The 18,602-nt window shown below is 35.2% G+C and overlaps 5 protein-coding genes across 8 annotated transcripts in view; 3 read left to right on the top strand and 2 right to left on the bottom strand.

Moving 5' to 3' along the window:
* The window catches only part of hts (adducin 1-like protein hts), a 28,750-nt gene extending 24,926 nt beyond the window's left edge, over positions 1-3,824 (bottom strand). For both annotated transcript variants that reach the window (XM_066403187.1, XM_066403188.1), the window contains exon 1: positions 3,503-3,824. The gene's annotated coding sequence lies outside the window, so the exon portion shown is untranslated. The remainder of the gene's footprint in view (positions 1-3,502) is intronic.
* Positions 1-18,602, top strand: part of MED28 (mediator complex subunit 28) — a 71,258-nt gene that overhangs the window by 36,078 nt on the left and 16,578 nt on the right. The window lies entirely within an intron of this gene.
* ytr (yantar) lies at positions 4,172-6,007 on the top strand. Its single transcript, XM_066403173.1, has 2 exons — positions 4,172-4,293; positions 4,364-6,007. Exon 2 carries the CDS (start codon positions 4,373-4,375, stop codon positions 4,826-4,828), a length of 456 nt encoding a protein of 151 aa, XP_066259270.1. The 5' UTR covers positions 4,172-4,293; positions 4,364-4,372; the 3' UTR covers positions 4,829-6,007.
* On the bottom strand, positions 6,838-11,877 carry TBCD (tubulin folding cofactor D). Its single transcript, XM_066403177.1, has 13 exons — positions 11,191-11,877; positions 10,878-11,128; positions 10,572-10,788; positions 10,260-10,408; positions 9,959-10,188; positions 9,638-9,907; positions 9,270-9,579; positions 8,720-9,097; positions 8,508-8,632; positions 8,297-8,448; positions 8,052-8,247; positions 7,686-8,000; positions 6,838-7,598 (listed from the first exon to the last, which is right to left on the bottom strand). Exons 1-13 carry the CDS (start codon positions 11,817-11,819, stop codon positions 7,317-7,319), a joined length of 3,504 nt encoding a protein of 1,167 aa, XP_066259274.1. The 5' UTR covers positions 11,820-11,877; the 3' UTR covers positions 6,838-7,316.
* LOC136417388 (reticulon-1-A-like) lies at positions 12,657-18,251 on the top strand. 3 transcript variants are annotated; one of them, XM_066403058.1, is made up of 6 exons: positions 12,657-13,027; positions 13,507-13,542; positions 15,711-15,918; positions 15,982-16,190; positions 16,254-16,359; positions 16,812-18,251. In XM_066403058.1, exons 1-6 carry the CDS (start codon positions 12,853-12,855, stop codon positions 16,858-16,860), a joined length of 783 nt encoding a protein of 260 aa, XP_066259155.1. In that variant the 5' UTR covers positions 12,657-12,852; the 3' UTR covers positions 16,861-18,251. The 3 variants fall into 3 exon arrangements, with proteins under 3 accessions (XP_066259155.1, XP_066259156.1, XP_066259157.1); XM_066403059.1 differs by lacking the exons at positions 12,657-13,027; positions 13,507-13,542 and adding an exon at positions 14,576-14,774; XM_066403060.1 differs by lacking the exons at positions 12,657-13,027; positions 13,507-13,542 and adding an exon at positions 14,580-14,960.

Below are 18,602 nucleotides of genomic sequence, written 5' to 3'. Positions count from 1 at the left end.
AACCTTGCAAGACAAGATAGCACACCTTGGCGGATAAATCTGACTGCATCTTTGATTTATCCTGAATGCTCACCACATAGAGTTTTTAATATAAGGTAAAAAGCGAGGTAAGAACCTTTAAGTGAGAATTATCTGCATATACTAAAAAACCAAATTTGTAATTTGCTTTTTACTAGATTACATTAAACCGGAACACTCAATGTAAAGCAAGTGGTTCTTATAAGGAATATCTACATGGATATAAACACAACTTAAATATTTAATAGCCTGTAACAAGTAAGTAAATAAGCCTATAACAAGTTGTAAGTTTCTTTTGGTCATTTTTCACCGGATATGTAAAATGGTTTAAGGAAAATAAGTGAATGGTCAAGGTTTGGAGGCTTGGACACTGTTTTCTTTTAAAGAATTTTGAAAGTAAAAGAAGCTCGTGAAAACCTTAATAAATTGTAGTGTACAATATTGCAAAAAAGTTCCTTAGGATTTTAGGCGACTTAACAGTACTATCTTAAAACACGTGCAAAATATTCTACACACTGTTTTACGCATTTTAGTCCCAAATGCACATAAACTGCACTTTAAACACGCCGAAAAACTTTTACTCATGGCTTTACTCAAATATTTTTAAGAATACGCTCAGTATATGGCTCAACTGCAGGTCTTAAATTTAAATGATTAGAAGCAAAATCAAATATTGAAATTCACCAATAAATATTTCACAAATAGCTCACACAAGGTTATTTACAAAACAAGAATTTATCATATCTTTTCTTGACGACCTTTGGGCTGCAAAAGGGCCTTTTTGGGCTACAAAATACGAACTGCTATACTTTCTTTTTGAAAGTTGTTTTTAGTAAATTAAGTAAAATAATTTGAGAACAATGAATGCGTAATACATTTCTGCAGGTAGTACGTTTAATAAAGCTCATTTTTTGAGCAATTTCGACAAAAAAAGCTCCTGAAACACGTTATAAATTGCATTGTAAAGTGGTGTCAACAATGACTCAATTTGCGAAAAGTTCCTCGGGATCTTTGCCCAACTTAGAAGGGGGGACAGCTCTCAAAAGGTAAACACACGTGTTACGCACTGTTTTCACGCATTTTGGTCTCAAACGCACTTAAACTTCACTTTAAAAACGATGAAAAATCATATAAATACCGCAAAAAAAGTTCTTCGCAGCCATTTTGGAACTTAGTATTATGAAAGAAAAATAAATAAATCTCAGCACATCCTGCCATTCCTTCATTTATTCCCGTCCTTTTCTAAAAGCGTGCGAAAGGAAGAGAGGCAAATACACTCTACTTAAACATGTTTCAGAGAACACTCAATATGAAAATCATCTGCAATTTGAATGTTTGGCGGCAATTTTAAAAAATTGCAATTTCAGTATATTTCAATCGAAATGAGTTGACCAACTACTGCGAGGTTTCTTTTTTAATGATTACAGGTTATTTAGTCTACATTAAAACATCGATAAATCACATGAATCAATGATATTAAGATATTAGTAGTGTTAGTAGTAATAGTGGAAATGAAGAGTGTACGAGTTTACACTAGAACTCACACTCTGTATTAGTAATAACTCGATAATAGCAAACACTTTTCTGTATATCTGCATACTTCACTTAAAGAGACCTTTATCCATAGAGCACATGTGCATTCTATCTCTAAACACTAATGCAAAAGAAACGGAGAGGACCTGAATGCTGTGTAATAAATAAACAACCTTTTGCATTGGAAACAAGATGAGGTCATCCGTTATAATACGAGCTTGATAACAAAGAACTGGAATGGGAGCGTTTATACTGTATTTAACGTGAGGATTTTTCATCAAAACGGGCCTGAAAACCTTCAGATATCCAGGCAGATATTAATATTAAACATGTATTATCAAGTTTCTGAAGACAATTAATCGTTTAGACTTTACTGATCAATATTATCTTAATGTGAATTCCGGGTGGATTCAAGACTCCTAATAACAAGGGAAAGCTTTTGACTCGGGTCTTGACTGAAAAATGATAAATTTGTTACATGATTTCGTTCTTAAGACGAAAGCTGTTGGATGAAGTAATAAGTTTATATTTACCGTGTTAATTACACAAAACAAAAACGCCCAAAGTTGCCTTATGAAATCGACCAATGAAGGTGATTTTATGTACATAACTGCAATATAGGAGTACTCCGGTAGAAGTTTACAGCTAGTTAAGTACTAAGAATTAACGATTCGGTCGATGTCCGCTTTATGGTGTAGGTATGGGTGACATGACGACCGGATAGGAGATACATAAAGGTACAGCTTTTCATTTTTGCAACGCCTCATTTACATTTACACGCATATTAAGTGCAGTACCTGAGGCAGTACTATTCATCACGCTGGGCGATGGGAGCGAGGGGGCGTCATATGGGCAGAAGACGGATGGATCAATGATTTATTGGTTTTATTCCTAAAAAAAAGCTCTCCAGTAACTAAGTAGTTTCTTGAGAGCTACTTAGGCTACTAACTTTCTGACATAGAGGGAAATGGGCTGGCAAACTGAAGTAGAGTGTATATCATTACCAAGAGAACATCAATGTAAATTAATGTAAATTGATCAATGTAAATTGATGTTCTCCTGGTAAATGTAGCATGATTTTAATAGTTTAGCCCTTAGTTGCTCAATCTCCTTCTCAATTGACTTCAAAATAATTCTAAACATATGAGAAAGTAATGTGCCCTTGTGAAGTTAGGAAAATGAGTGATAAACGACAATAAAAGGTATAAAAATGTTTTTCATTAGAGTGAAGGTATGGGCCCACTCGAACTATAAACCCTTGTGTTATGCGCTTTATAAATCTGCAAATCCATGAAAGAAGACTTAGAAAAAATAGGTACGTAGATGGATACTTTTACTATATCACTAAAGATAAATTTGAGAAAAGTCAGGAAATCAAGGTTGGCTGCCCATTGAGTATCAAAGCATGTATTCACTCAAAGAAAAAACATCCAGTATTGAAAACTGTTCGTTGATAGCAGTGAGCAAAGTGTAGAATAACACACACAAAATTTTAAACCTTTGTAAATTATCCTGAGGCTGGGAGAGAAAAAACTTATCACATGGCAAGATATCTTATCAACCGAGAGGGAGTGAGGGCTGGTGATTTGAAGAGAACTGAAGGTTGGTGATTTAGTCAGTAATTCTCTTTTTGCTCAATCTTCAATGCAACAACCGCCGCCTACAGTCGAAGCAGCAACATTTGGACCATGCATTAAAACAAGGATCTAAAATGAAATCTTATAAATATTACATAAATATCAAATGATTTTTATCTGGAACCGAATAAATGGAACTCGGAGGGAGTATAAATAATCATGAATACTCGGCCGACACACCCTGACGTCAATTAATGCCATCCACAGAAAACATAAGTAGCGGTTATCAATAAACATGCAAGATATACGAATAAATTAATTCAGGAAAAGCAAAATGTTTCAGAAACTCATGGAATCTCGGAAAATGATCTTACCGTTCGGTTTTGGTCTGAACTGTATCCGTTCAATGTGAATCACCCACAAAGCCCCGTTAAGCAATTATAGGGCGGCACAACCGAAAAAGTTAACAACACACAATGTCACTGAGGCGACGATTAACTACGCCCCATTAACGTCGCTGAACCACGTTTGGACCGGGTTATTCGATGGAAACGATAGAAATCAGTATAAACTCTATGTACAGTTAACAGAATTTAAGAAAATCTCGGTTTGAAATGATAAAAATGCGTCTGAACAACACCGACACTCGATAGACAGATCCCTTTTGCACCTCCTTTTGATTTTTGACATTTTCAAACGCCCATGAACACGGGAAGGCGCAGGCGCCCAATTAGGTGGAAATTTTTTAAGACAGCATTGCCACGTTTCCCTATATACAGGATTTTTTCGTGGCAGTTTTCAATTTTTACAGTTTCTTTTAATATTGCCTTTCACCCTTTTTGCGCTAAAAATGGGGGGAATAAAATTTATTAACCTTATGAGCCTTAAAAAAAAAAAAAACTGATTTTTGTCTGAAAGGTTGATTTGTTGATGGGGAGAAACATGGTCCACTGGCAATGCCGCGCTAGAGGTCTCACCAGAGGATTTTCGCCTCTATGCAGCCGCACAGAAGATCTATTTTGGTCCATTTTTACAAAGCAGACGCTAGCGCTCGGCGTAAAAAATCGCAACTAAAATCGACATTTCTTTTTGACGTTATTTTTAACATGTCCGCCTTCATGTTCATGTTGTTGTTGTCGTTATAAAAACCTGGAAAAAATCATAGGTAAAAATACTAAATTTTTCTCAGTTTTTAAAAATTTCCTAACGTGAAAAACCTCTTGTTTTTTTTCCAGCTATCATCAATGGGCCGTCGTAGTAGGTCGAGGTCTCCTTATGGATCTGGGAGAAGACGGGATAAAGAAAGGGACAGAGAACGGGATAGAGACAAGGAACGACACAGAAGGAAAAGGTCTAGGGATAGGTCGCGAGAAAGGGATAGGGAAAGGAGACGTCATTCTCACGAAAGACGACGAGTCTCTCTGTCAAGAAGCAGATCCCGATCCCGATCCATAGGCAGGAACAAAGGGCATAATTCCATCTCAGAGAGACCTTCAGTTTCAGCAGCGGACTTGGTGGGAAAAAGCGAAGAAGAACAGGAAATGATGAGAATGATGGGCTTTTGTAATTTTGATACCACTAAAGGTAAAAAAGTAGAAGGGAACGACGTGGGTGGAGTGCACGTTATTCTCAAGAGAAAGTATAGACAATACATGAATCGAAAAGGTGGGTTCAACAGGCCTCTGGACTTTGTTGCTTAACAATCTATCTGTTTTTTGCTCTGTAATTTGAACAACCACAGTTTACCTCATTTTAATCAGGTTAAGTACTGCATCAAATTGGACATTGCTATACAAGTCATTTCGATTACTGCAGGAAGAGTTTTCACTCTTACTCTAAAAAGTGACTATGGCCTATGGAAATAAGCATTGACCATGACATCATAGGTTTTGTTATTCCATTCAATTAAATAGATATCAAGTAATATGCAATCCCTCATAGTCAATTCTTAGTTTCTGGACTGTACCATATGACAACATATCAATAAATAAAAACTCAATAGTTACTGTGTTCATTTTTACAATCTGAAATACTTGGAGTGCTCAATGAGATTTGTTTATTGCCTATTGACCACTGGGAACACTCACTGTGCTATTTGTTGATTGTGCTTCCAAGTTCTCTATAACAAATGATCAGAGCATGAACCTTCAGTATGTTCCCTCTTCAAGCTCTGGTCAATTATGTATGCTTAAGCTTTGCAAACAGAAAGATGAACACAGTAAGTGGTGTGGTTGTCAATGGAATACATGCAGTTTCTACCAAACATAATAATGTAATTGTATAGCAATAGTAGATACTTCAAGAGCATTTTCAGTGATGCAAATATGTTGCAGTATTAATATCTGTAATCCAAGCATTAATTTCTCAAGATTAATGCCTCATTTTTATACCTCACACAACATTTTCAGGTTCCCATATATTGTTAAATTTCTGTACCTATATATTTACATAGTCCTCGAAGACAGGTTGTTCAGTTAAGTATATATTTTTCATATTTTTATTTATATCATGTAACTCCTATCATGTTCAAGCAGTTGAAGTGCAGCGAGCAGTTTTTGTAAATAAAAATAACAGTGTCCCTTAACAGTTTTGGTCTATGAATTAAATTTAAATTCGAAGATCTATTTCTCACTTGAACTTTTAGCTCACAAGACACTTCTTGTCAATATACTTAATAAGGACTGATTTGTAAACATTGTCTAAACATTTTTAAACCAATTTCTAAGAATTGACTAATTTAGTTACTGCTTAGTTGAGGTAGTTCCCACTTTGATTAGAAAGTACCTTTACGATCATCCAGCAGTTAAAGTTTAGGTGTTAGTACTACTATACGAATTTGATTTTGTATATATGAAATATAGGATATTGTTTCTTAGAAACTTGTATTTATTTATCTTAAAAAAATTATCCAAAATTACTTAAATAACAACATTACAAATCTTGATAATTAAGAGCCATTCATTTGAAAATGAATGCGCTATATGTAGGGTGTTTTTTCTTTAGGTGTATCAACTATTACTATCTTCGAAATGTTTAGGGTATGAAATATCAACAATGTTATTAAATGGAGAAAAAAATTGTGATTTTTTAACAGTCTTAACGCGTTCACGACGATGGGGGCTACCGGTGGTACATGAACTGATAATACAATGATTGATGTGCGCATGTCTGTGAACTAAGTGACAGTAACACTAATACTCATACTAGCCATTAAATGTCAGCAAGATTAGTGACATGTCTCACGAGTTTTTGAAACAAAACAACACCCGATTATTATTTTATTCCATATATCAAATATCTCGCTTGTTGCCGCGCTGACACTCAACTAATTCATCTAAGAAATATTATAGCTTCGAAACATACAAAACAATAGTCTTTTGTAAACGCACAGTCCATCGGTCTAAAAATCGATACAAGACACGAAATAATGTACATTGTTTCAAAAAAAATCTGTGCATTTAAGGGAATGGTTTTACGATCTTGGTCACACTGTAGTAACATATGGTGTACCCCAGATAAGAATATCTAGCATGGGGGTCTCAAAAATGGTAATAGATACAGACTTGGTTAAAAACTTGGAGAGAAAAGTTGGGCATTCAAGGGAATGGTTTCACGGTGCAAACACATCCACAAAATTATTTTTGTTTTTTTAGTTATTCCAAAACCAAAATTTTCAAATTTTCTTTCGAAATATTTTAATATAAAAAAATTTACAGGTGTAAAAATTTTATTAAACAAAAACTTATAAATAGAAAGGTTACCAGATAAAAATTACATTGTAGAATATGCACTTTACAGTTATTCCTTTAAGGGTACTATTTCATTAAAAGTTATCCATATAAATAAGGTGTAAGGTGTAGATTATATTTTTAGCATTTCTTTCGCATTAACAGGTCATATCACAGTCGTCAAATTACGGACAATTCGAGGGAAAATTCAATTACAAAGCGGTGAAAAAGTACTACACGTACGTTTTTCTAAAGATTAATTATAAAATACAGATTCTTTTAACCAAGGAATGATGGTAAATCATCCCACAGTTAATTCAAACCTTAATAATATTACTCTCAGTCAAATATTAAGCGTTTTTTTAACTGAAAACAAAGTGCGGTTAGGTCAAACACATACTTTATTTTTCTCATACTTATATAACCGACACGAAACCGCGTCTAAAAATATATTTTGTGCCTACAAAGCTTTCTTTTTAACAACAGTGGGCAGCCGCACCCCCATCAATTGACACAAACTGTTTCGCGTGACTTTAACTTCTTCCATTGCACCCTCCCAATTAGTGTCGCTTATAACCTGTAATATTTCATCCATATTTTCTTGAGGAATACTGCTACTGTCACCAGTGACCAACAGAGATTCATACAGTTTTGCTGCGGTAGAACGTCTCACATAGGCCTGACGATGACACAGCAAAATGCTTATTTGGACCAATGCTGTGTGGCATATTTCACCAGAAATCTGCGGAAATAATTTTATACAATTAGGGGAGATGGAGCGGAAAATTCTCTTTCCACAAATTTTAACATAAGTTATCACTTAACCCACCTGAATAAACTGACACAAAACGTTTATACCATCTATTAACTTATAGATGTCTTTACACCCAGAAATTTCCAATTGAACTAACTTTAAGATTCGCTTAGCAAAATCGCAGCTGGAATCGCTTATAATGGACGTTATGCAGCCTGAATCGAAAAGTTTATCTAAGAATCTAAATAAAGGTACGGTTATTCGATCCTGCTTCTGATTATCTACGAATATTCCAATAATGGTTTCACAAATCCGTTTAATTTCCTGAGACCCTTTCAATAGTTCCTGATCTTTGAGATAATCAAACAGCGAATGACCAGAACTTTTCACCTAAAATATACCAAGTAATGTATAGCGGTATTTATGCATGAAATATCTCACCAATGATTCCGTCAATCCCCCAACACTACATATCAGCCCTAGTAAAACATTATAGGTGTAGGGAGGGAACTGTAGAAGTTGAACGAACTTTGGAAATGTCGATCCTGCAGAGTTCCAGTTTAAAATATTACATTCTTCTTTAGGGAATATTAGAGACAGTTGATCGTAGTGTTCAATGTTAGGTACTCGGGGATTGCTAGAATTAATCACATATTGCACTGCTTAAGATATGAAGGCAGTCTTACTTATAAATAAAGCTATAAAAAACTTTGCCAGCGAGAGCTCTCGTACGGTCAATTTTCTCTACTGCTTGCTGAGCTATTTGTGAGAGAACTTTATTCATCAGGTCAGAAATTAACAAATGAGGGCAGCGTTCAGAAAGCAGGAGCGTCAACATCTAAATCGGTTGTAATTATTTAATATAGCAATAACTAAAGGTCGATTGAAGATCAGTACCTGTAAACCTGTAACGCAAGCCTCCCTGACCCATGCGCCAATATCGCCTCTTTTGTCTTGAGTATAATCTTTTAATCCTTGAAAGAAGGTATTGTAGATTTTTGTGATGTAGTCTTCATTAAAATCTGTAATTTTTAATAGGGGTTGTGACGGGATGGCAACAGCTTGAGGCTTTTTTTGTTTTTCTTTTTTGCAAAAGCAACTTATCTTACCATTTCCAATCTCATCTGCCATTGTGGACAGAATCGCAGTCAATGCTTTAATGCCATCTCTCCTGCTCTCCGCCCATTTCGCAGTGGCCGTTGAAATCTTTGTGCAATCTATCAAAGAATCGACCACAAGTCGAAAGTTAGGATGCAGAATATGTTTCGGCAGGGACCCCAAAGCCAAAGCATGCCCCATTCTTGACGACTGTTTGACTTCCATAGACATTTCTGCTACATAATTTCTCACTAAAAGTGTGTTAACATCAGATTTGTCTGGAGACACATAATATTCGCTTAGGAGAACTGGAAGGGCGGTAACTGCGACCACACGGATGTTGGCTACTTCGTAAGACAGTGACTCGTTTAATAGTGCCAGCCAGTAATCTAAAATTATGTACTTTAGCTTATAATTGTCAACAAATACATAATTGTTATAAAAAAACCATTTCCTACATCTACACCAAAACTACGATAACCAAAAATGTTTTTTTTTAAATTTTATAGTTATATTAATTTAATAGAAAATGGTCTTTCCAGTTTAGGAATGATACAATACCAATAACCACATCACTGTGATATGGCAGCTTAGACAAAGAACATTTTTCTATGAAATCAGCACAAGCCTGTTTCATTAGTTCTCCGCCCAACCCACGAAAATACAAATGATCTCGGAATTTTGGTATTAAGTTCTTTACTTTCTCCAGTAAAACATCTGTTAATTGGAACTCAGAACTATTTCCTAAGACGGAGAGAGCATAAACAATTTGACCAACTGCAATAACAGCCCCATGCCGGCAATTTAAATCTATACTCTCAGTTTTCTCAAAGAGCTTGGGTAGTACTTTCTCGATCAAATAATGAGGAGCCTACACAATGACACAAAAACCTAGAAAAGTTCCCCAACATCTTAATAACTAATTTTACCTGCGACGTAAGGTTATGCAAAGCCTTTGCAGTAAGCTCCCTGATAGAACAATCCCAATGATCGACTTTCCTGGCCACCAAATGGTCAATTAACGGAATAGCATATTCTTCGAATTGCGCGATAAAAATGCTGATGCTTAAATATGAATTATTGCGGACACTCACAGCGTAAAAGTCGGCAGTAGTCAGGATGTCAATTCCATGAGGGAAGGTGCCTTGTCTGCCAACATTTTCCTGAAAAGCCGCTGATGCGGCTCTTCGGCAATTTATCTACAAACTCGAGAGCTAAACAGCGAAAATCTTCCCAAACTCAACTCTCACCTCTTTATCAAAACATGTCACAATTAGTAACGTGCTGGCAAGATCGCAGACGTAAGGAGCCAAGTCTTTAGGTTCATAGGCGCGTGCGAATGACCAGCAAACATAACAAGCGGCGTCTCTAATATGAGACCCCACTGAAGAATAGCCCTTTGGTTCGTCATAAACTAGGGCTTTTAAAATTAAAGGTACCACTTGGGGTAACCTTTCTCGAAGAAGAAGACCTCGTCTTCCTATATAAATAAATTCAAACTATTTAGTTTATCAATTTTTTTTTTGCAGAGGAGATTTTATAATATTATACCTAATTCAGCCAAGGCAATACAGCCACCATGCCAGGCAGCATCATTTTCTCGAGGTCCTAATAATTCCAAAACAGACCCTACAACCTCATCAGCCAATTCTTTAGGTAGACGAGCTGTAACTCTGCCAACTCCTTTGGCGGCTGACCATCTGAAAGTGACATATTGTTTTGCCTGGTAATGATATAAATATACAGGATGAACAGTTTAAACTGGAAGTTAGTAGATAAGCTGAGATAGTCCTCAAAATTTATATGTTCCCTTTTGCATTATTACACAACAACTTATCTTGCATATACAAATACTTATCTTACCTAACAACACCATCAGCACATCTTAATCCCTGTATGAGTTGATCAATTACTTCCTCAACCTCATCTGGAACATCTACAACTTCTTCTGGCCTGTCAACACTATGATTACCCTCTATATTTAAAGACAAATCTCCAGCTGCATTCAGGTTTGCTGCCAAGGAACGATTGCCTCTTTGATACCTCCATGATGCAATTTGTGGAGGCAAGAAAGTCAAGCCTTCAATTCAATAAGAACTTGAGTGAATGTGTTCTTTATGCAATGTGAAATTGGACTAAAATCCCTATTTTCATCTTAATTTAACTTACCAATTCTCTGAACTATTTTATATACAAGTTTCTGAACACTAGTTCCAGAGCTATCCTTAAATTCTGAATCAATTATCCATGCTAGCAGCTTCTGAGCATGTGGTAAAATATCCTCTCTTTTGCCATGTTTAATAATCATGGCAATGCAAGCTAAGGCACCATACTTGACAAAAACATTGCTTTCTTGTGCTAAGCTTTGCTCCCTGACCCAATCAAAAAATGGTACAAGATGTTTCTCTTTCACATCATTCCTTGGAAGAAATATATAAAAACCAATTAATTTAAAAAAAAAGCACATTAATAAAACACTTACCGATTTATGAATTTATAAGACAAAAAGGCAGCTGCATCTCTGCATTTATCAGGAACAATTGCATACATTTTGATCACACCTAAAACTCTATCCATGACAGACCTCTTGCCTGTTTCACTCTCATGAAAACCATCAAAGCGTGACAGATCAAAAGGAATCATAATGATTATTGATAGCCATAAAAGCAGAATATACCGAGTTGTCCAAGTGTCAGAATCACGAGGATCCTGTTCCTCTAAGAAACAGAGCACTGGCTCAAAATCGGCTACTTCATGAGGCAGGTGCTTTACAATATCTTTATACCCCCGAACATTGACAAGCGCAAACATATAATTGAATGCTACATGCTTTAGATAGAGGGAATTCTCGTTGTTTCTCACTATACTAATGAACTTTTCCAATATAGAATCAATGTGGCTGTCCAGCAAATGGGGCTGTTCGATATATTGGCTGAGAATGAAGGAAAATTTTTCATATGCCTTCTCTTGTTCCGAGCGAGCGGCTTCCACCAGAGTTTTGAGGTTATCAATCATTTGTAATACATCTTCGTATTCAGAGAAGTAATCCAAGGCACAGCCTAGACCGAAAGGCTCTTCTTCCTTCGAAGGGTCTCCTTGTAAATTAACCATTTTTGGGTTTGAAGAGAAATTAAATTATTATTAGAAAAATAAACAAGAAATAAGTATTTTTTATTTATATTTTCAAAAGCAATGACATTTGCTATTAGATTTTTGACACTGACATTCTCCAACTTTTGTTTTAGGTGATTTTAGATATATTTTAGATCTTTTAAACCTTTCAGTGCAGAATCAAATTCTCAAATAAACACTAGCACCAGTTCTTGGTGTAAGTACATATATATACAGTCCGTTCATAAAGTATACATATACAGGGAGATTCAATAAAATTGTGAATGTAATTTTTTATAAAAACGCTCAGATTTGCTTGCATATTTTTTAATGTATAATGTAATCAAATTACAAAACGGAAATTTACAAGCAAACCTACTTTGTGGGTATTCCATAGATTCCAATTGAGTATCGTAGATAAGTCAAAGAAGAAATTGAATATGAATAGTATATGAATAGCATAATAAATCTCGAAAGACATTATGCCCAAAAAAATGGGATTTGACAGATTTAGAAAAATAAGGATTTTGTACAGACTGTTTAGGGGACGCCCTGTGTAATATCAGAAATGCGATCCAGGATTGGGTTCAATCATATTTCAACCTTAGGCATTTGTAGCAAGATTTTGTATGGACCATTTAAAAAACACTCTATATAAGTCAGAGACATAATTCCGAAAAAATGGCCTCTATGGCTCAAACTGATAACATTTTATTACCTTATTTCTCCTACACAATCGGACGATCTGCCTCTTTTCAATGAATATCATAATTTTCCTCTAACATGCACACGTTCCTCTATCGATTGTGCCGTATTTTGGCGCGAGCGCATTCCTGCCAGTGATCCAGAAAGCGATTTAATGCGCTGATCCAGCCAGATTTCAAAGAACAATTTATCGAAATAATAAAAAGTAATATAACTGGCCTCAAACATTATCCTAGAAACTGGATATTTGCTATTCCGGTTGACATAGTGTCAAGTGTGAAATTCATCCAGAATTTAACTAGCGGTAGGTGCTCAGTATTGCAATAACATGGCGGAAGATTTACAGAAAGTGGCAAACGAAATCGTGGATAATGTTATCGATGGTGTGGAAACAGAGCTAAAGACTGCTCCTGCTTCAGGAAGTCTGCAGACGAATATTGTGGATTCGTCGCAAGCGGAAGAACCAGCTAAAAAATCTGTTTTATGTAGCATGATATGTCCAAGTAAGTTTGATACTGCAATTCAGTGACCAATATAACATAAAATCTGTTATGTTTAATAAACTATTCTATTATTCAATGAAAATGATTTAACTACACAGGATGTCCTACATTTGAAGAAACATTAAACATTTTTCAGGAACCAAATTATTCTCAAAAAATGTCTAATATTCCATCACAGTGGGACATCCTGTATAGCAGGTATTTTCTTTTAGTTATGCGCATAGTTACTATCTCTGAAACGGTGAGAGCTACTATATGAATGAGATTGAAATTTCAAGCAATTGTCCTATTTTTCTATCGCAAATTTCTTTAATAAACTACACAAGACAACTTTTAATTCCTTTAACGCACCTTGTAGCTCCCGTCGTTTTGGAGATAGCAATAGCGAACACACTTAAAAAAATAGCCTGTAGAGTAAATCTAGTAAGTCACGTACATGAATTCATACGGACAAAATTAATATATTTTTTTTCTTCCAGACGTCTGGTTCAATAAGAAATTATTAAATCCTAAAGGTAAGTTTTTCACTTACCTTAGATCTGTATAAATAAGTTAATAGAGCGTCCAGATTTCGAAGATTCCAGATGTAATTTTGAGGAATTTAAGGCTACTAAGAAGCCCCTAAAGACACCCATCCACTCTCAAAACTGTTGATCACTGACATATAGAACAACAACATTTTTTGTCCCCTCAAGTCCAACGGACATTTTATGGCTATCTTACTTTTCCGTCACCATTTTATCCACATACAATTCCAGAATTTTCTAAAATTCTATCGAGAGTGTCTTAGATTTTAATTTATAGCAATTAAATACCTCAAAACTTCATAAACATAAAAGAACAACTTAAAAATAAAAGCTAAGGTAAAGACAGAGCCAAAAGCTGAACATGGTTTTAAACATATGTGTGAGTTGTATATTGTTGAATTTTTTATTCTTTCCTGTTGGGCTTGGGAGCCGGGGTTCCCCCTTGGCTCCTGGACCGGCGGGATCTCATTTCGGAGTTGAATCGGGATTCCGATTTTCAATATGCGTTTACAAAATTGCACTTTTTCAATAGTCGCAATTTCCAATTGGTTTGAACCTTGACACCGTGACTTCATTCTTGAACGAAATGCGCCTTGAATTGGCCTCAATTCCCACTTTAATGTATCTCTGTTCCAGCGCATTATCCATTGTCTAAATCTCATCTGCAAACTGAAATAGAAAGTGGTAAGGAGCAAATATATAAATAGTACTTAGCGTTTTCCATGGTACAAAAATATTCGGTTTCATTTGCGAAGCACTGACTTTAATTTATTCGTCAAGTTTCATTCCTTTCATGGCAGAAATTTTATTAAGGCTGTTTTCAATTATTTAAATCGTCTCGTTAGAATTTGACTAGATGGGTCAGGAAAAAGAGGAAAATACAGCCCCTCTGATTATAACTGCCCAACCCTTACGGACACTATTTTATTAGCTCCAAACACCTATTGGTATTTAAATTAGGCAAATGAGCATTAATCATCAATTTAGTTGCATCCTCAACGACAAACGGGACCTACAGCTATAATAGTTACGGATATAGAACGGAATAGGACACGGCCGGTTGCCAAAAAGATAGACCTTGTCTCAGTGTGAGAGTTTAGGTCTGAAAATATGTGTGCGAATCTATTCAATTAAATTTAAGGCAATTCGAGGTACTCGTTTAAATCCCTGTTTAATTATGGATAAAATATTCCAGTTTGTTCCCACTGATGGACTGAACCGTAAGTCGATAGTTTGTGCGTCCCAAAGTGTCTGATGCATTTTCTAAAATTAAACTGAGCGTGTAAGACGTGTCGGGCCTTAATAGCGGATATTTTTCAAGTGAAAGTAAAACTACTAATTTTGAGTTTGTGTATATTCCTGGCTTTAGGACAATCCCAGGAAGGTATTGACCTAAAAGCTTCAAAGTAGGTTATCTTTCGTAGATTTTAATATTCAGTGATTTGAAGTCGTGACTAACTAACAGCCGAGCTAAATTTAGTCCCTTTGCTCTGTATAACATAACTGACAAATTTTTGTTAAGAATCAACATTCTATAAACCACTAAATTCACCTACCTAGTGAAGAATTTCATTTACTGGACACACCTGAAACAATAGATACCGATTCTTGTAGGAGTCCTCATCATCTCCCTCACTCTCACTTACTTTTTAAACCATATTTTTAACACAAACTTACTTTCCTTTAATTACGTATCTAAGTGTCTCCCTGGATTGCTTAACAATGGCCTATATTGTAATAAAACCTGCATGTCACTAACATTTTCTAATATTTTAGAAGTATTCTTCTTTTATTGTTCTCTCCACATTTTTTCAATCGGCTATTTTTTTCAAAAATACAACGCCTTATTTTTTAAGTGACCTCATTGAAAATAATAAAGTGGCGTCAAATCTGGTGATCTAGGGGCCTCTATGGTCTATACAACATCGGAGGAAAATCTCAGCTAAGTAGGTCATAGTTGTTCTCCAAAATGATTGAATAGCCAAAATGAACAAATTCTTTGATCAAGAGTACCAGTGGTGATTTGGGTATTGACTATCAATAATTAACTAACCTGAACAAGCAATCGTGTTCAATTTAGCCTCTATGCTCTGTACAACTGACAAATTTTCATTAAGAATCGACATTTTACAAACAACTAAACTCATCTATTTCAGTGGAGAATCTGATTTACTGGAGAGACCCGAAACAATCAGCACCGATCTTCGCAGGAGTCCTCATAATTCTCCTCGCCCTCACCTACTTTTCCCTCATCAGCGTCATCGCCTATTTGTCCCTATTTACCTTAATTGGAACCACTGCCTTTAGGATTTACAAAAACATCATTCAAGCCATTCAGAAGACTGGAGATGGCCATCCATTCAAGTAAGTTATTGGTTTCAATATTTGGATTTTTGCTGACCGATGTCTGGATAAAATCAATTTCAGAGAATACTTAGACGTTGACGTGGCTTTGCCTCAAGAAAAAGTACAAGACTTCTGCAGAGTGGCTACTGCCCATTTGAATGCAGCCCTCGTCGAGCTCAGGAGATTGTTCCTGGTGGAGGACTTGGTGGATTCGGTCAAGTTCGGAGTTCTGTTGTGGGTTCTCACTTATTTAGGATCATGGTTCAATGGGATGAGTTTGGTCATCATAGGTAGGTTTATTCCAAGACCTGCACTGCATTTAAATATCTTAAATCATTGGTTTATCTCATCAGCCTGGGCTGCTTTGTTCACCCTTCCGAAGATCTACCAAGCAAACCAAGCTCAAATTGATGCTAATCTCGAGATCGTAAGAGTGAAGATTGCTGAAATCACTGAAAAGTAAGTTTTTACAATGTCTGAATTTAAAGTACTAATTGGAAGTTTTTCGATGCCGAAAACTGATCACAGTTCATTGTAATATTATATTATACGAGGTGAATCAATTTAAAGTTAACTTGCACTTGGAAAGTTAACTTCCAACTTGCGCAAATCGGATAACAGTGGATTGAATTACAAAAGTTGAGAAATTTTAAACGTTCTACCGTTCTGTTACTTGCAGTAATATACACAGTGAGCGATAAACTTTTAATTAAGGCTATGTTTACGGAATGGCAAACATTTTATCTTTTAAGTGACCTCATAGAAAATAATCAAGTGACGTCAAATCTAGTGATCTAGGGGTCCATTTATTGATTAAATTTGCGTATGTGATGCTTAAAGTGTTTTATATTAGTTTTATGTATCAAATCAAGACGAATTTTAGAAACTGTAGGATTTTTTTTATTTTACAGGGTTAAAGCAGCAGTACCCATCGGGAAAAAAGGAGAGAAGCTCGAGTAATCCTTAAAAAATACTCCCAAAAATTATTTAATTAATAAAGTTTTTATCTCTTTAAGTATATTATACATCCTCGTTAATTGTAAGAGCGAATTTATATCTTTATTATTAATATTATTATTATTAGACACCATTTAATGTTATGACATAATAATTTTTGGTCTTAGAGCAGAAAACAAACATCGTGATGGCTTACGTGTTTCACTTGAAAGCTTTGAAAAATAATGGTAATTTATTGTTTAGATTCGATGTAAGTCATACTGAATCGTTATTAAAAGTAGCGTATTTCTAAGTATACTCCTAAGTGTAACAATGCAAAAGTCAGCTATGTATGTAATTACTTAAAGTCCAAGTGTGTAAATGTTTAATAGGGTAAGTTTTCATTTCATTCAAAACCATGTTACACAATAAGGTAAGTATAATAAATGAGGGTGAGCTTCTTAAGGGGCATATTTATTATACTAAAGAAGTTGAACCTTGCTATCCCGCTTACAGCAAGTATACAAATTTCATACTAAGATAATAGTGACTTTTTGTAGAGCCACGCTAAAGCCTCTATACGATTCTCTATCGCTATTCAAATTTCCCTTGTTTCACTGGACAGGAAGAAGGTTAATCTAAAATCAGCTACAATTAAATCCTGAAGGTGTTATACTCACTTAATCTTAACTGTTTTACAGTACTAGGTATATCAACATACTATAGTATATACTAGTTATGTTGTGGTATATACTAGTTATGATGTCGCTTTTGTTAAAAAACATTGTTGAGTTCATATATTTAATAGCCACAATAGGACTATATTCTAAAAACAGAAGTGATTCAGAAATAATTGCATCGCACGTGAGTTGAATTTTCCAAATTTTATATCGACGAGCTTTAAAAGAATTTTTTGTACGTCCCAAGGTAAACTTTTGTTTAGTAAAATGGTATTTTTTCGCTTTGGGACATGTTCCAGCTTAACATATAATATGATTTTGCTGTTTCATTTGCCAACATAAGAAGACATCTTTACGCCCTACGGCATCTCCCGGCTTAAAGTACAATTTTACTCCTACATTTGTGGGCGTAAAAAACGTGTTTTCGCACAGAAGAACTGACCAACTACTATTAACACTTCTGTTAGATTCTACTCATGTTATATGTCAAAAATAATTAATCTCGTGGGTTGTAATTTTTTTTAACCACTCTGTAGTTGTTTATGCGGCGCTTTAATGCTTTTAAGATGAACTGTCATACGTAGCAAATGGAACATACAAAGTAGCACCGCATTATTTGTATCATATAAATTTTATTATTGAAATTTTATTGCTGTATTTTAATTGGGGACTTTTTCGTTTAATGAAAAATGTATTCCCTTGTTCATTTAATTAGCAATAAACAGTTTATAAATGCATTCATGTTTGTTTTTTTTTGGAGTTTTTTCAGCGATGAATTGTTCCGCTTATTTCTGCAACTAAATTAGTTCGGGTTACATTAATTCGTTGTTTTTTAAGTGAATTGGCCAAAGTTTCCGAGATATCGACGCTCAAAATTGCCCAAGTTGTAACTCAACTCAGGACATCTTAATCCAAAAGACCTAGAAATACAGGGCCAAAAAAGAAAAAAGAAAAAAAGTTGTCGATGGAATCACTCTGTATGTACCGGAAAGTAGGTAAACCGATATTGTAAAGCTGCATTTCTCTGGTGATTTTTGAGTTTTTATTAGATTTTTGATTGGAGTTATAGAGTGTGTCCCCTAAAAT

The sequence above is a fragment of the Euwallacea similis genome, chromosome 28 (genome assembly GCF_039881205.1).
Source record: "Euwallacea similis isolate ESF13 chromosome 28, ESF131.1, whole genome shotgun sequence".
NCBI classification, from domain to species: Eukaryota; Metazoa; Arthropoda; class Insecta; order Coleoptera; family Curculionidae; genus Euwallacea; species Euwallacea similis.
Note: the sequence above shows the minus strand (reverse complement) of the source record. Positions and strands in the feature narration are given on the sequence as shown.

Bases quoted from the DNA above. Each gene is read 5' to 3' on its own strand.
- LOC136417388 (XM_066403058.1), top strand. From the start codon at position 12,853: ATGGCGGAAGATTTACAGAAAGTGGCAAACGAAATCGTGGATAATGTT. The intron at 13,028-13,506 runs GTAAGTTTGATA...TTTTTCTTCCAG, and splicing joins ATGTAGCATGATATGTCCAA to ACGTCTGGTTCAATAAGAAA. The intron at 16,360-16,811 runs GTAAGTTTTTAC...TTTATTTTACAG, and splicing joins ATTGCTGAAATCACTGAAAA to GGTTAAAGCAGCAGTACCCA.
- ytr (XM_066403173.1), top strand. From the start codon at position 4,373: ATGGGCCGTCGTAGTAGGTCGAGGTCTCCTTATGGATCTGGGAGAAGA.
- TBCD (XM_066403177.1), bottom strand. From the start codon at position 11,819: ATGGTTAATTTACAAGGAGACCCTTCGAAGGAAGAAGAGCCTTTCGGT. The intron at 11,129-11,190 runs GTAAGTGTTTTA...ATTTCTTCCAAG, and splicing joins TCTTATAAATTCATAAATCG to GAATGATGTGAAAGAGAAAC. The intron at 10,409-10,571 runs GTAAGATAAGTA...TGTCACTTTCAG, and splicing joins TGTGCTGATGGTGTTGTTAG to ATGGTCAGCCGCCAAAGGAG.